Genomic DNA, 16,939 nt, shown 5'->3' on the forward strand with positions numbered 1-16,939 from the left:
CAAGGAAACGGTTTTTACGAATCGGGTCGGGTGAAAAAAGGAAGGGCGGGTTCCGGAAGTGAAATTGACAGATTGCATATTTTCCACTGTTACGGAAGTGTGAAAGCTATTTGGCACTTAAACAACTTAAAAGTTAAACCAAACCAGGAAAAAATTAAAAATTTAAAAAAAGCCGCCACAAAATTATTTTGTAATTTGAATAGTTGTGAGAATTATTGTATCTGTAAAAACTAAAAAGTAAAAACTGGCTACCTAATAATTACTTAAAGTTCATTTTATATAGAAAAATAATAATTAATAAAAGTCGCTGGTGAATTTTCCCATTACGTGGACAACATAGCGCAAATCAATGTGAACTTGTGAAGTAAGAAATCGAAGAGTACATTAGATTAGAGTAACATAAAAACATGACTCGTGTGCTTGGAAGGGAATTTCACCACTTGTCTGATCACTGAGTCTGATGTTTTATATCCACCTTCAAAAGCCAAATGCTTTTCTAGCATAGGGTGACAGGTGCTCAATAGTCAACTTTATATTGTAATTAATAAGTCTCTTTCATTTAGCTAACAAAAGCATTAAAAAGGAAAAGTAGGAATAAGAGTTGAATTAAATAATTATATACACCTTTTAAATTTTAATGAAGGTGAAGAAACTTTCACCAGATGGATTGAGATTAACAAAATAGGAATGATGATAGTTACACATGTCCAAAAAATGCTCAACAGAAAAAACAAATAAATATCTGGAATCATATTCAAACGAGCCTTTTGGAATTTGGCCTAAAACATTAATAAAATAATAGAGGGTTAGTGAGAAGGGACGGGAGAGATCACTTCAGAAAACATTTCATTGAATTGGATTCCATTCATAAAATAATGGAGGGTTAGTGAGAAGGGAGAGAGCATTGAATTGAATTGAACTCTATTCATAAGAAACAGTATATATCGTAATGCACAGGAAAAATGGCACAAGAACGTCCCAATGTGGCGCTCCTTACTAGAAAAGGAGGTACATCTCACAGGCTCATCTAAATCCTACTCTCAGGCACAGGCAACTTCTCTATCTTACAAAAACATGGAACATGACACGGCCACAAGGAGTAAGTTCGAAACTCAAAATCAATCCAAGAGCTGAAGGAGGCAGAAGCCACCTAAACAATATAGTACCTACCAATCCCAGATAATGGCAGCAAGCTGATCGTCTCTTGCTCAGCTCCTAACAGAATACACAGGGAGACGATTATATTGTGTAGCGTAGCAACATCACTCGGGTGTCATATCCTACTTAATATGAGAACTCATGGCCTCGAAGTGAGATATATTTCTTGACCCAAATGGCAATGTCCTCCGCACAGGCCTGGGCCTGAGGGGTCTTGAGAAGCATATCAAGGGTTGCAAATTCATGAACAGCATCTTTATACTCCAGCACAGGTGCATCAACATTTACCTTCCGAAGCTCCTCCGAGTAAGCAATGGCACGGTCTCTCATCCAATCATGTTCTGCCACCACTGTAAGGGTCGGAGGCATGAGCTTTAAAGGTGGCCCCCTGTCTGGGACAAGAGGATTGGCAGCTGGGTGGTCCAAGTTAAACTCTTCCTCGGGTAAGAATAATTTCCATGCTAGTATGCACATTGCCTTGTCATAGAAATAGGAATTTGCCAATTTTATCTCAGAATGTGTGGGAACAATCCCAACAAAGAACGGATACATAAGGACCTGACAAACCACCTTCACAGGGTCCAGAAGCTTCCCTGCCTCTACAGCTTTACGAGCCACATAGTCTGCAATGTTAGCACCGCAGCTCACACCAAGGAGAACACATCTGTTTGTGATATCAAAACAAGTTAGAAATTTGGCAATCAAGCTTTCTTGTAGAGTAGTTTCCAGAAAGGGAAAAAAAAAAAAAACAGAAGAAATTATATTTACAGAACCAAAAAGAGCATAGAACTAAGTGGTATTTAGTACTTAATGCATAAACTGTTCTGTCACCCTATACCTAATGCTAGGACACAGCTTTTAAGTTTAAACATAGTGCACATGAAACAGCCAAGAATGCCCATGAAAGAAAGAAAGGCAAAGATATTCTTATAGAAGCAACTTGAAGAACGCAAAGATTTATCTTATATTAACAGATACGAAGACCATTCCATCCCCCAGTATTTGATCAAACTATTACCTCTTATCATCAAGAAATTTTCTTGAGATCCGCCAACAAATTATGATGAAAACAATAACATTTTACTCTCAATCTACATGAATCCAACATATACTCTAACTCAAGGGATCCATGTATCAGACAGGGCAAACAAAAGCAAAAATATTTTAGAAGAAAACCAACCATGCCAAAATTCTATGGCAAAGTAAAATCCAAGATATCGGCAAATACCTTGCCACTTTTAGTTGAAACTAGACCTATTAGCGTATCTATCTACTTATACATAGCCTAGGTCTACATATGCGTGCATGTTGCTATGGTGATATGCCCACGCATGAGAGTCAGCAATATTATTTTGGATAAGAAACAAAACTTCATTACAAAGAGAGGCAGGAGAAAATATCTGCCCAATGGCAAAGGGAAAAAAAAAAGGAAGTAAAAAGCAAAAGCCATAGCCAATAAAAAATTCAACAGCAATGATTTATTCCCCCAAAATCTTAGATAAGAATTAGCTTATCCAAATTGTACTGGCACCATAAAATAAGATGCTAGATCACTAATTCCCCTTCTACATTTGCATAAACCATCAACCCATCAACCTTAAAATTAACAAAACTCAAACGTTAAAGCATTGCCAGCAGCAACCAGCCTAGACACTATTTTAGTTAGGAAAACTAGTGCAAGATTTGGCTAACAATATTTCCATAAAAATATACACTTTCCAATGAAATAAGTATCGTAACTCAGACACGAGCAACCAATAACAAGAAATCAACTCATGGATCTCATAAACTTCAAAGAGATACCTTGATACTTTGAGCACAAGCAATGCAGATCATACACAGAAATTTACACAAGCTGAACTAAGGATTGTAAAGTCATATATTTATATCCTCCTTAGCAGATAAGAATTGGTACATACTATATAGTCACGAATCATAACACACTGGACAGAAATGCAAGTTAAAATCTAAATAAAATTATAACCTGGATGGATCTCCATGGGCAGCCAACCAGGGCTCAACCATTGATGCCCCGAAAGCGTCCACAATATGCCGATTAACATCAGACTTCTTGAATTCCACAGCGCCTTTTCCACCTCCCATGGACTTACTACACTCAGCCAAATTGGCCTGCTTCCCCAGCCAATTCAACACCTTCAACCCGTCCTCGAACGCCGCCGGGTACCGATTCTCCGGCGCAAGACGATACCCGACCGCCAAAACGATGACGTCGCACAATTTGGCGATCCGCCGACAGAAGACGTCGTTGGCCACCGAGTCATTGCTCCCACTAACCCAACCACCACCGTGAAATTGCAATATGACCGGCAATTTTCGACCATTCTTGGTCAAATTCATCGGCGAGTACCCTCTGTACACTCCGGGGCCAGTGCTGGCTATCAAATTCAAGCCCTCAACGTCATTGCTGTAGCCGTAACTGTTCCTTCTCGGCGTCGCATTCACCGTATTGGACACTGCCGTATTGCCATAGCTGTTGCGCCGAGAAGCGCATGGTGGCAAATTGTTAAGGTTCTGTCGGCTCGAATCGGATTGTGGAGATGAGGGATTGAGATCGGATCGTTTGGAGCTAGGCGGAGCCCTAGGTTTGGAAGATGGTTCGGGTGGGTTGAGAGCGGATTCGGGTAGGAAGATTCGGATGGAGAGGGAAGTGAATGGGTCGATGTGGATGTCCTTGGTGGCAACGCCGTCGTCGAATAGAGGATTGGGTGAGGCGATGGTTTCTTCGGGTCGGGACGTGACTCCGAAGGCGTCGAACTCGTCGGGTTGGGTTTGGATCCGGTTCTGCAAACGGTGCTTCAAGAGGAACTTGAAGAACACGCTATAGAGCTTCACAGCTACGCTTGGCATTTCTCTCTCTCTCCAAATCTATCACCCTTCCCTCTCTCTCTCTCTACAAATCGTGTGAGTTTGCAGAGACTGGAAATGAAAAACGGTGTCGTTCTGGGTATCAGTGTAAATTCATGGAAGATTAAGGATTGAGATTCGGGATTAATCTCCCGTGAATGGATCACATGGGATTAGGGTTTTGTAATCTGGGATTGCTTGAATCTAATGCTTCAATGGCGTAAGAGATAGACAAAGAGGTTAGAAAGACAAGAGAAGCAGGTGCGTAATGCGCACACATGCAACTTTACGGCTCTTTTAAAAAATTTCCATTTTTCTATTTTTTTTAGTTATTTATTTCTTGAATAATTTTTTTTTTCGGGCATTTCGGGAGGATTCTGGATTTTCAGGATTCCAGGTAGAGGAGAGCAGGAAATGAGGTGGCTCTATGTAGTAACGACAGCTATAATCCTCTGCGGTTTATTTTTTTCTGCAATCAGTTAAAAGCTGCAATTTCATGTTGTACCCTATAGAAGTTGGATTGTTGAGTACAAATTGTTAAGCGCGAGCTTGGGCGATCAGTCGATCACATCATTATTGATGAAGCTCTACCACTGCAAAAGTAGGCCTGCACGCAGTGGATCAGCATGCGAAAGGTGGCCGACGGATCTGCTTCGGCAAACGGGAAATGAACCCCAATCATGTTGTACAGTTGCACCTGCCACATCACGAAACCATTTCTTAATCACCGTATTAAAATGTAAAAATCAACACAAATTATACTTGCATGATTAATACATGTTATATGGTGGATATAGTATTAATAATACCGGTAGATTTAGAATTGTCAAAAGATGACATGAAAAGTTACTAAATATAATTTAAAATACATTTAGGGTACAATAAACATTTAAAATTTTTCGATTTATAAATTAAAATTATCAATGAACGACTTAGGATGCTTTAAGTAACGATTTGAAAAACTCAATGATATGACTTGGGACTCGTCAAAACATGACCTAAAATGTCATCAGGTACAATTTGAAATGCATCAAGGTATAAACATTTAAAATCTTTCGAGTTACGAACTTAAATTCTAAATAAACAACTTAGGATGCCATAAGTAACGACTTCAGAAGCCTTGAGGAACAACTTGAGAAACTCTAAAGTATGACTTAGAAAACATCAAAGCATGACTTGGAATGTCAATAGATACAATTTGAAATGCACCAATGGTATAAACATTTAAAATCTCTCCGGTTACGAACATAAATTCTAAATGAACGACTTAAAATGTCCAAAGGAACGACTTTAGATGTCTTAAGAAACAACTTAAGAAACTCTATGGTAAGACTTAGGAATGGTCAAAACATAACTTGGAATGTCACTAGGTAAAATTTGAATAGCACCTAGGGTATAAACATTTAAAATCCTTCGAGTTACGAATTGAAATTCTCAAGGAACGACTTAAGATGCCCTAAGGAACGACTTAAGAAACATAAGGGTATGACTTGAAAATCATCAAAACATGACTTGAAATGCCATTATGTACAATTTGAAATGCACCTAAGGTATAAACATTTAAAATCCATCGAGTTACGAATTGAAATTCTCAAGGAACGACTTGAAAAACTCTAGGATATGACTTGGGAACCGTCAAAACATGACTTGGGAACCGTCAAAACATGACTTGAAATGTTACTAGGTACAATTTGAAATGCACCCAGGGTATAAATATTTAAAATTCTTCAAGTTACGAACAAAAATTCTCAAGAAACGAATTAGGATGCCCAAAGGAACGACTTCAAATGCCCAAACGAACGACTTGAGAAACTCTAGGGTATTACTTGAGAATTGTCAAAACATGACTTAGAATGACATTAGGTACAACTTGAAATGCACCTAGCGTATAAACATTTAAAATCATTCGAGTTACGAAATGAAATTCTCAAGGAACAACTTGAGAAATTCTAGGATACGACTTGGGAACCATCAAAACATGACTTGGAATATCACTAAATACAATTTGAAATCCACCTAGGGTAAAAACATTTAAAATTCTACCCTAAACAAAGACTTGAGAAACTCTATGATATGATTAAGAACCGTCAAAACATGACTTGAAATGTCACCAGATACAATTTGAAATTAACCAAGGGTATAAACATTTAAAATCTCTCGAATTACGAACTGAAATTCTAAAGGAACGACTTAGGATGCCCTAAGGAATGACTTCAGATACCTTGAGGAACGATTTCAGAAACTCTATGATATGACTTGGGAACCATCAAAACATGACTTGGAATATCACCAGGTACAATTTGAAATGCACCAAGGATATAAACATTTAAAATCCCTCGAGCTACGAACTAAAATTCTAAAGGAAAGACTTGCGATGCCCAAAGGAATGACATGAGAAACTCTAGAATATGACTTGGGAACCATCAAACCATGACTTTTAATGTGACTAGGTACAATTTAAAATGAACATAGGGTATAAACATTTACAATCCTTCGAGTTACGAACTGAAATTCTCAAACAACGACTTAAGATGTTCTAAGGAATGACTTAAGAAACTTTATGATATGACATGAGAACCGTCAAAACATGACTTGGAATATCATCACGTAGAATTTGAAATGCACGTAGAATTTGAAATGCACCTAGGGTATAAACATTTAAAATCTCTCGAGTTACGAACTGAAATTCTAAAGGAACGACATGTGATGCCTTAAGGAACGACTTCAAATGCCCTAAGAACATACTTGAGAAACTCTAGGGTAACACTTGGGAATGGTCAAAACATGACTTGAAATGTCACTAAATACAATTTGAAATGCATATAGGGTATAAACATTTAAAATCCTTCGAGTTACGAACTGAAATTCTCAAGGACCGACTTAGAATGCCCTAAAGAGCAACTTCAGATGCCCTAAGAAATGACTTGAGAAACTCCAGGGTAAGACTTGTGAATGGTCAAAACATGACATGAAATATCATTAGGTATAATTTAAAATGCACCTAGGGTATAAACAATTAAAATCTCTCGAGTTACGAACTAAAATTCTACAAGAATGATTTGGGATGTCCTAAATAACGACTTCAGATGCCCTAAGAAACGACATGAGAAACTCTACTGTAAGACTTGGGAATGGTTAAAACATGACTTGGAATGTTATTAGGTACAATTTGAAATGCACCTAAGGTATAAACATTTAAAATCTCTCGAGTTACGAACTAAAATTCTTAAGGAACGACTTATGATGCTCTAAGGAACAACTTGAGAAACTATAGGATATGACTTGGGAACCATCAAAACATGACTTGGAATGTCACTAGGTACAATTTGAAATGCACATAGGGTATAAACATTTAAAATACTTCGAGTTATAAACATAAATTCTCAAGGAACGAATTGAGATGCCCTAAGAAACGACTTCAGATACCCAAAGGAACGACTTGAGAAACTTTGGGGTATGACTTGGAATGTCACTAGGTACAATTTGAAATGCACCTAGGGTATAAATATTTAAAATTTCTCGAGTTACGAACTGAAATTCTAAAGGAACGACTTGTGATGCCCTAAAAAACGACTTCAGATGCCTTGATGAATGACTTAAGAAACTCTATGATATGACTTGGGAACCGTCAAAACATAACTTGGAATGTCACCAGGTACAATTTGAAATGCATCAAGGGTATAAACATTTAAAATTTCTCGAGTTACGAACTGAAATTCTAAAAGAAAGACTTGGGATGCCCAAATGAACGACTTGAGAAACGATAGGATATGACTTGGGAACCGTCAAAACATGACTTAGAATGTGACTATGTACAATTTAAAATGCACCTAGGGTATATACATTTACAATCATTCAAGTTACGAACTGGAATTTTCAAAGAACGACTTAGGATGCTCTAAGGAACGACTTAGGATGCCCTAAGGAACGACTTCATATGCCCTAAAGAACGACTTCATATGCCCTAAGGAACGACTTCAGAAACTCTAAGGTAGGACTTGAGAATCATCAAAACATGACTTGGAATGTCATCAGATCCAATTTAAAATGCACTTAGGGTATAAACATTTAAAATTCATCGAGTTACGAACTGAAATTCTCAAGGAACGACTTGAGAAACTCTAGGATATGACTTAGGAATCGTAAAAAAATGACTTGGAATTTCACTAAATACAATTTGAAATGCACCTAGGGTATAAACATTTCAAATTCTTCGAGTTACGAAGAGAAATTCTCAAGTAACGAATTGGGATACCCTAAGGAACGACTTCAAATGCCTAAAAGAACGACTTAAGAAACTCTAGGGTATGACTTGAGAATTGTCAAAACATGACTTGCAATGTCACTAAATACAATTTAAAATGCACCTAGGGTATAAACATTTAAAATCTCTCGAGTTACGAACTGAAATTCTAAAAAAACGACTTGTGATGCCCTAAAGAACCACTTCAGATGCCCTAAGAAACGACTTGAGAAACTTTAGGGTAAGACTTGTGAATGGTCAAAACATGACTTGGAATGTTATTAGGTACAATTTCAAATGCACATAGGGTATAAATATTTAAGATTTTTCGAGTTACGAACTAAAATTCTAAAAGAATGATTTTGGATGCTTTAAAAAACGACTTCAAATGCCCTAAGAAACGACTTGAGAAACTCTAGTGTAAGACTTGGGAATGGTTAAAACATGACTTGAAATGTCATTAAGTACAATTTAAAATGCACCTAGGGTATAAACATTTAAAATCTTTCGTGTTACGAACTAAAATTCTCAAGGAATGACTTGGGATGCCCAAAGGAACGACTTAAGATGCCCTGAAGAACGATTTAAGAAACTCTTGGGTATGACATGAGAATCATCAAAACATGACTTGGAATGTCATGAGGTACAATTTGAAATGCATCTAAGGTATAAACATTTAAAATCTCTCTAGTTATGAACTGAAATTCTCAAGGAACGACTTAAGAAACTCTAGGATATGACTTGAGAATTTCAATTTGTAACTCGAGAGATTTTAAATATTTTATACCCTCGGTGCATTTCAAATTGTATCAAATGACATTCCAAGTCATGTTTGGATCATTCTCAAGTCTTACCCTAAAGTTTCTCAAGTCGTTCCTTAGGACATCTGAAGTCGTTCCTTAAGTCATCTCAAGTCGTTCCTTTAGAATTTCAGTTCGTACCTCGAGGAATTTTTAATGTTTATACCCTTGGTGCATTTCAAATTGTACCTAATGACATTCTAAGTTAAGTTTTGACCATTCCCAAGTCTTACCTTAGAGTTTCTCAAGTCCTTACTTAGGTTATCTGAAGTCGTTCCTTAGAGCATCATAAGTCGTTCCTTTAGAATTTCAGTTTTTAACTCGAGAGATTTTAAATGTTTATACCCTAGGTGCATTTCAAATTGTACCTAATGATATTTCAAGTTATGTTTTGACCATTCTCTAGTCATACCCTAGAGTTTTTGAAGTCGTTCCTTAGGGCATCTGAAGTCATTCCTTGAGAATTTCAGTTCGTAACTCGAAGAATTTTAAATGTTTATACCCTAAGTGCATTTCAAATTGTACCTGGTGACATTCCAATTCATGTTTTGATGGTTCCCAAGTTATATCATAGAGTTTCTGAAGTCGTTACTCAAGACATCTAAAGTCGTTTCTTAGGGCATCACATGTCGTTCTTTTAGAATTTCAATTCGTAACTCGAGAGATTTTAAATGTTTATACCCTTGGTGTATTTTAAATTGTACCTTGTGACATGTCAAGTCATAGCATAGAGTTTCTCAAGTCGTTCCTTAGGGCATCTGAAGTTGTTCCTTAGGGCCTCGTTCCTTGAGAATTTCAGTTCGTAACTCGAAAGATTTTAAATGTTTATACCCTCAGTGCATTTCAAATTGTATCAAATGATATTCCAAGTCATGTTTGGATCATTCCCAAGTCTTACCCTAAAGTTTCTCAAGTCATTCCTTAGGACATCTGAAGTCGTTCCTTAAGTCATCTCAAGTCGTTCCTTTAGAATTTCAGTTCGTACCTCGAGAAATTTTTAATGTTTATACCCTTGGTGCATTAGAAATTGTACTTAATGACATTCTAAGTTAAGTTTTGACCATTCCCAAGTCTTACATTAGAGTTTCTGAAGTTGTTTCTTAGGGCATCCCAAGTCGTTCCTTTAGAATTTCAGTTCGTAACTCGAGAGATTTTAAATGTTTATACCCTAGGTGTATTTCTAAATTGTACCTAATGACATTCTAAGTCATGCTTTGACCATTCTCAAGTCTTACCCTAGAGTTTCTCAAGTCCTTAGGGCATATGAAGTCGTTTCTTATGATATCTCAAGTCGTTCATTTAGAATTATAGTTCGTAACTCGAAGGATTTTAAATGTTTCTATCCTAGGTGCATTTCAAATTGTACCTAGTGACATTCCAAGTCATGTTTTGACGGTTCCTAAGTCATATCCTAGAGTTTCTCAAGTCGTTCTTTAAAGCATCCAAAGTCGTTCATTGAGAATTTCAGTTCGTAACTCGAAGGATTTTAAATGTTTGTACCCTAGGTGCATTTCAAATTGTACCTAGTGACATTCTAAGTCATGTTTTGACAGTTCCTAAATCATATCATTGAGTTTCTGAAGTCGTTTCTTAGAGCATTCTAAGTCGTTTCTTGAGAATTTCAGTGCGTAATTTGAAAGATATTTAATGTTTATACCCTAAGTGCTTTTCAAATTGTACCTAATGACATTTCAAGTCATGTTTTGACCATTTCCTAATCTTACCCTAGAGTTTCTCAAGTCGTTCTTTAAGGCATCTGAAAGTCGTTCTTTAGGGCATCCCAAATCGTTCCTTTAGAATTTCAGTTCGTAACTCGAGAAATTTTAAATGTTTATACCATTGGTGCATTTCAAATTGTACCTAATGACATTCCGAGTCATACCTTAGAGTTTCTGAAGTCGTTCTTTTAGAATTTCAGTTCGTAACTCGGGGCATTTGAAATGTTTATAAACAAGGGTATAAACATTTGAAATGCACCTAGTCAAAAGTTTGTAACTAATGTATTTCCAAGTCATGTTTTGACAATTCTCAAGTCTTACCCTAGAGTTTCTAAAGTCGTTTCTTAGGGCATCTGAAGTTGTTATTTAGGGTATCCCAAATCGTTTATTGAGAATTTCTGTTCGTAACTCGAAGGATTTTAAATGTTTATATCCTATGTGCATTTTAAATTGTACCTAGTGATATTGCAAGTCATGTTTTGGCGATTCCCAAGTCATACGTTAGAGTTTCTGAAATCGTTCTTTTAAGTATCTGAAGTTGTTCCTTAGGGCATCCCAATTCGTCTATTGAGAATTTATGTTCGTAATTTGAAGAATTTTAAATGTTTATACCCTAAGTGCATTTCAAATTGTACCTAGTGACATTCCAAGTCATGTTTTGACGGTTCCCAAGTCATATCCTAGAGTTTATCAAGTCGTTACTTAGAGCATTTTAAGTCGTTCCTTAAGAATTTATGTTCGTAACTCCACAGATTTTAATTGTTTATAACCTAGGTGCATTTCAAATTGTACCTAGTAATATTCAAAATCATGTTTTGACGATTCTCAAGTCGTTCATTTGGGCATCTGTAGTCGTTTCTTTGGGTATCCTAATTCGTTTCTTGAGAATTTCTGTTCATAACTCAAAGAATTTTAAATGTTTATACCTTAGGTGCATTTCAAACCTAACATGTAACCTCTATAAAACCTACTCTACACCCTAGAAAGGGAAATACCCTTCAAATAGTGGAAAATACCCTTCAAATAGGGGTAAATACACTTCAAATTGGGAAGAACTTTATTATGAATTAAAATGATTTTCTTATGAATTAAAATGATTTTCTTATAAATTAAAAGGACTTTATTATGAATTAAAAATTTTTTCTTATAAATTATTATAAATTAAAAGGATTTTCTTATAAATTTTAAAATACCTTCGATCTTCGTCTAAAAACTATTTTCCTTTTAACATATAACTTAATTACACTTACAATTATAAAAAATAATTTTTTTCATATTAAGATTATGTTTTGGTCCTAGAAACCATGAGACCATCATAAATTTTTCTTTTTAACTCTTTTTTTTCATGGCTTAAAAAAGATCAAATGGTGAGTGGAGACTGAGTTTTATAACTAGTGAACAGTACATGGTTAAAGACCCATTAAAGTTTGTGTAAATCATGTCTATTCAACTTGGGACCATTGGATGTATTAATGGAGTAAAGGTGAAATGAAATTGTGAGCAATAATAAGATGACAAGTAAACAAGTGGATAACCATTAATTTCGCATGCAAAATAAACAAGGTCACTTTCATACACTACTTATCCTTTCCATCTTTTTTCCTTTTTCACCGCGTCATTTTATGGGTATTCAATGACTTTAGTTCAGTGGTCAGATTATTTTGTGCATTATTCAAATTAGTTTCCAAAAGTGTACTTGGACCGATTGGTTTATCCTCGTCAGCAACAGGTAGGCCATTAATAATGCGAACCAAGATGAATTATTATTGTAACGACTTGTTGCTAAGCAAACAAGTTGGCCAATCCAGCTCAATTGCTCAACCATACATGAAAGACTTTCAACATTGGATGTGTCACAGGCTTGGCTAAGCCTAAACTTGCTATTGCTGGATGGTCATTTGGGCATGACAGGAAACTCTCAGACACCCCATTAAAAGACCTTGCAACAATGAAATGTCAACTCTGACTTGACTCTGGAATTTAAGCGGTATAGGAGATGATGATGGGGATGATACATTCACAAAAGAAACATAGTTTGATGATGATGATGATGATACATACAATACAAGTAACTAGAGATTGAGAATAGGATATCTCTATTAAACCAAATCCAAAAGTATGTAAACCACAGATATGCCAATTTCAAGCAATTTTGTCAACTTTAAAACCCTGATGAAGAAAAAGGATCAACTCTACTAACCACATCTCCAAATTGACAATGCTGTGGCAGCACCCCTTTGTTCTTCTACACCCAATCAAATATATACAGCCCACACCCCACATGGTAAACCAAAAGGGCGCTAATTGTATTCCAGATTGAGCCATTCATTTCATGCTCTGTGACTTGATCACCTGACAATCCAGATTTCAGCAGGTGCCAGAGGACCCAACAACAAGAAGATTCATATCTCAGAACTTATATAGCAAAGTCAGTCTATGGTCTGCGTAATAATTTGAATATCAAAACCACCGTAATCACATTATAGGGAATTTCTAACTTGCTAGCCAGAAGAATTGCCCATGGCTCTTTTGGAGGACACAAGCACTGGTTCATTACTTGCAACTTGCTTTGCAGCAATCTCTTCCAAACGTTTCCAAGTGAGTTCACGTTTCAAATTAATTTCCTTCTCTTGTGCTTCATCTTCCTGAAATTTTTGCAAGCATTCCTCAAAAAGCTCAGGGTCAATATCAGAGAAAATCTTGCGGACATTTAGTGTCAGGCTCTGTACTGCCTGGTTCCAGTGGTTTCTTGCATTTCTCTCCAACGAAGGGAATATGATTGGCAGTAAAACGCTCCGGTTTTGTTTGATTAGGTTCGCTATGTGATCATTATTCCATAAGAATAGAGCTCTCTCTGCCACCTGCAAATTAAGGACCAATTGGATGTATGTGTGTGAGAGTGAGAGTGAGAGAGAGAGCAGAAACTGTAAACCTATAGACTACAGTACGCAAACTCTTATTAACTCATTTTATTGAAATCATTCAATTTTTATACCGTTAAAATATCTATTCCTATTTCCACACATTTTATATCACTTTTTCATTCCATGTACTATAAAAGCTGTACATTCAATAACTGACAAGCTATAACCAGAAATTTCCTTCCAAAGTAGGACCCAAAACTAACCAAAAGTGTTTCTCATTTGCTCTACGGGTTTCAGTAACTAAAATCCTGAGAAACTTAATAGACCCTGGTATGGTCTAAACCAGGTATAGCAAGCAAACAACTCAAGTCAGCATCTTAAGATCTAAGGTTTCAAATTTTGAAATGCCTAAGGTGCATCTTTATGAAGAAACGTAAAAAAAAGTTAGTCAAAAATCACTTTTCTCCATCGTATTATGTAATTGCTAGATGGCATTAAAGAATTTAATTGTTGGTAGAATTGGAGATGCTTGAGGAACAAGAACAACCATTGTAGAAAGCTCAGAATTTGATCACCCACAGCAAGTTCATATACTCAAACCAGTGACATACTGCTACTACCCATCACTACCTCTCACAATATAAAGATTAACACAAGACTCTACAGAAGAGAGGAAACTAGCAGGTAGGAAGAGATGAAAGTGGTGAACCTACCCACCTGGAAATGTGAACTGCTCAAGCAACGGCCAATTTGGCGAAACAAAGGTACCATACAGCGCTGGAATTCTGCAGGCTGAGTTGCTTCTAAAACTTCTTCCAGCTCACCTAAGAACATGACCTCCTTAGAACTATTTGTAATAGGCCAATATCTTAGTAAACCACGGATTATTGTATCAGCAAGTTTGCAGTCTTTCTCCACAAATTGGGTGATGCAGTAAGATAACTGCTGGTGGTACAAGGGTACGCATTTTGGTTTGTGAAGTGGAATAAGCACTCGAACAAGAAAGAGTTTGTGCTCTTCTTTCAGCGGCAGAGCAAAACCATTGATTATACTTCCCAAAATCTCTAACAGCTCTGCAATCCCATTATGCTTTTCAGTTTCAAAAATAAAATGATAGAAGATGTTGTTGATTGCTTTCCTGATGAATGGGCGGTGCACCATAAATTTCCCATAGATGCGGTGCAGAACTGTTTTCAAGTAATCCCTCTCTCTGTGGTCCTCTGAATCAAAAAGACCCAACAACCTGCGAACAAAAGCGTGATCAATGTACCTCTTAGCCAACTTTGCATCTGTCTCGGGTGATGCCACAAACCTCAGGAAGAATTCATACACTATTTGCAAGTGTGGCCATGCTGGGTCCATTGAGGGCTCCTCTTCTTCTAAATCAAAGGCCTCTAAAGCTTTGTTTTCATGGGGTGGAGAAGCAAGTGTTCTAAATAAATTTATGGACACCATCTTTACAATTTCTTGCAAGGCAGTTTCTGAGAATTTCCCATTAGCAGAGGCAATGTAATCCACAAGCTCTACCAATGTCTGTCGCTTGATGTCCTTTTCTTTGAGGTTCTTCGTTGGGTCAGTGAAGTCAAACACAACACAACACAAGTTCAACTTTTTTATGAATAAGTTCGGCTTCTCCGAATTTGGAACATCTTTGAAACTAGGCAATGCCTCGTATGAAGAAGCGAATGAATTCCCATTAAGCTTTGAATTCACATCCTGGTTAAGCTTGTTTCCATGATTTACTCCAAAATTTGGAGTAGAATTAGGACCTGAAACAGATGTAGGGCCCGGGTTCCCATATCTGTTGCTTGCTAAAGAGCCGCTTCTTGAACTGGTGGAAGCATTTGAATTAGAATTAGAGTTTGCTCCTTCCCGATTTTCAGCTGACTTAGAGGGCTTCCTTGGGAGCCTATTAAGTATCTGTTTGATCATAACTTAAATGGCAAAACAAAAGCTCTTCTTCGTGCACTTAAGAGCACACAATACTTATCAAACTCCTTTAAAGCAAATACAGCATCAGCAATGGAGAAAAGACACGATTCCAATGAAACGAGAATAACCCAGAAACACTAAACCAAAATTCAGTGCAATGATGCAAGATCCAAGCTATAAGCTTGGTATATTTTTCCTTGATAAAGACAGCAACCTTCCCTCAATTAGAAAGAAATGCTCCAAGCCAATTGGGGAAATCTGGAGCAGAGATATCAAACCCACGTCATATGAGAAGAAAGCTGCATATAAAGCCATTTCAAGCTGAAAATTAAACAGGATACCATATTTCCAAAGTTTTAATCAACTAAACAATGCAAAATCATCCCCAGCTTGCTTAATTTCTGATTTTTTATCCATTAGCCGGAGCAAAAAACGAAGTTTGCTTATGTAATAGTAAATTTGACCTTTTGCAAAACACAATCTAACATCTTGGGTTATATTGAGAAACCCAGATGTAGAAGACCATCAAATTTTGTATTCCAACATTACAACTTTGACTTCCGCTAAACCTTCCAAAAACGAAAAAGATACTGAATATTTGCCTCTCTTCACTAAGATTGACAAGCAATTCAGCTGGATCAAAAGGTAACAAGATCCGGGTATGATCTAAAAAAACCCATTTGGCATTCTCCAACAAGTTTAACATGCAAAATTTTCCAAACGAGAAGATGAACAGTTATTACATAAAAGATACAGGACTGAGTCTCTGAGAGAGATAAGAGAGAAAATAAAGGATCAAATTTCGGAGAAAATAATGAATGTTCTTAGATACTTACAGAGAGAAAGTTCAGCTGCTGTTTCTTTGAGAGACAGAGAGAGAAAGAGCGAAATAGAAATTCCAGGGAAAAGAAATAAAGAAAAAAAAAAAGGGTGGGTGGGTGTGGAAGAACAGCAATCTTTGGCGGCTGTAAGCTGTTGTTGTTTGATGATTTCGTTTTTGTTAGCTGAAATTGTAATTATTGTAATCGATGATAATTTGATATTATCTTTTTCCACTCAAAGTATAATAATATTTTGTTTGATTGAAAAAAAGCATAATTATTGTAAATCTATATTTATTTATTTCTTTTGAACTCTTGGTTTAAACTTTAACTTCCTCCCTGGCCAAAAAAAAAAAAAACTTTTAACTTCCTCAAGAATTTCAATTTCAACCTAAAAACTGTTCCTCATTTTGGATTTTGATTCACTCCATGACTCCAGATGACGAGCGTCCGAGAGATTCTATTTGACCAAACTAACCTTCCAATCTACGTTGGCAGCTGGACAAAGTCTTTGAAGGGGAAAGGAAAAGGTTGAAAT

General features: G+C 36.6%; 2 protein-coding genes across 3 annotated transcripts; both read right to left on the minus strand.

Annotated features, from left to right (window-relative positions):
• Positions 1-928: 928 nt before the first annotated feature.
• LOC147288864 (alpha/beta-Hydrolases superfamily protein) lies at positions 929-4,406 on the minus strand. The gene is made up of 2 exons (XM_086240544.1): positions 3,143-4,406; positions 929-1,822 (listed from the first exon to the last, which is right to left on the minus strand). The coding sequence occupies exons 1-2, from the start codon at positions 4,024-4,026 to the stop codon at positions 1,285-1,287; spliced, it is 1,422 nt and encodes a 473-aa protein (XP_086096670.1). The 5' UTR covers positions 4,027-4,406; the 3' UTR covers positions 929-1,284.
• An 8,394-nt stretch (positions 4,407-12,800) lies between these two features.
• Positions 12,801-16,677, minus strand: LOC147288865 (serine/threonine protein phosphatase 2A 59 kDa regulatory subunit B' eta isoform-like). 2 transcript variants are annotated; one of them, XM_086239941.1, is made up of 3 exons: positions 16,417-16,677; positions 14,366-15,838; positions 12,801-13,645 (listed from the first exon to the last, which is right to left on the minus strand). In XM_086239941.1, exons 2-3 carry the CDS (start codon positions 15,578-15,580, stop codon positions 13,286-13,288), a joined length of 1,575 nt encoding a protein of 524 aa, XP_086096067.1. In that variant the 5' UTR covers positions 15,581-15,838; positions 16,417-16,677; the 3' UTR covers positions 12,801-13,285. The 2 variants fall into 2 exon arrangements, with proteins under 2 accessions (XP_086096067.1, XP_086096066.1); XM_086239940.1 differs by having other exon boundaries at positions 14,366-15,879.
• Between the last annotated feature and the right edge of the window lie 262 nt (positions 16,678-16,939).

This window comes from Dryas octopetala, chromosome 4, assembly GCF_963921425.1.
Source record: "Dryas octopetala chromosome 4, drDryOcto1.1, whole genome shotgun sequence".
Taxonomy (NCBI): domain Eukaryota; kingdom Viridiplantae; phylum Streptophyta; class Magnoliopsida; order Rosales; family Rosaceae; genus Dryas; species Dryas octopetala.

What these genes read in the sequence shown, in the direction of transcription:
- LOC147288864 (XM_086240544.1), bottom strand. Translation starts at nt 4,026, where the DNA reads ATGCCAAGCGTAGCTGTGAAGCTCTATAGCGTGTTCTTCAAGTTCCTC. An exon ending in GCCCATGGAGATCCATCCAG is followed by an intron (nt 1,823 to 3,142) that starts GTTATAATTTTA and finishes TATCACAAACAG; the next exon opens with ATGTGTTCTCCTTGGTGTGA.
- LOC147288865 (XM_086239941.1), bottom strand. Translation starts at nt 15,580, where the DNA reads ATGATCAAACAGATACTTAATAGGCTCCCAAGGAAGCCCTCTAAGTCA. An exon ending in TGAGCAGTTCACATTTCCAG is followed by an intron (nt 13,646 to 14,365) that starts GTGGGTAGGTTC and finishes CTTAATTTGCAG; the next exon opens with GTGGCAGAGAGAGCTCTATT.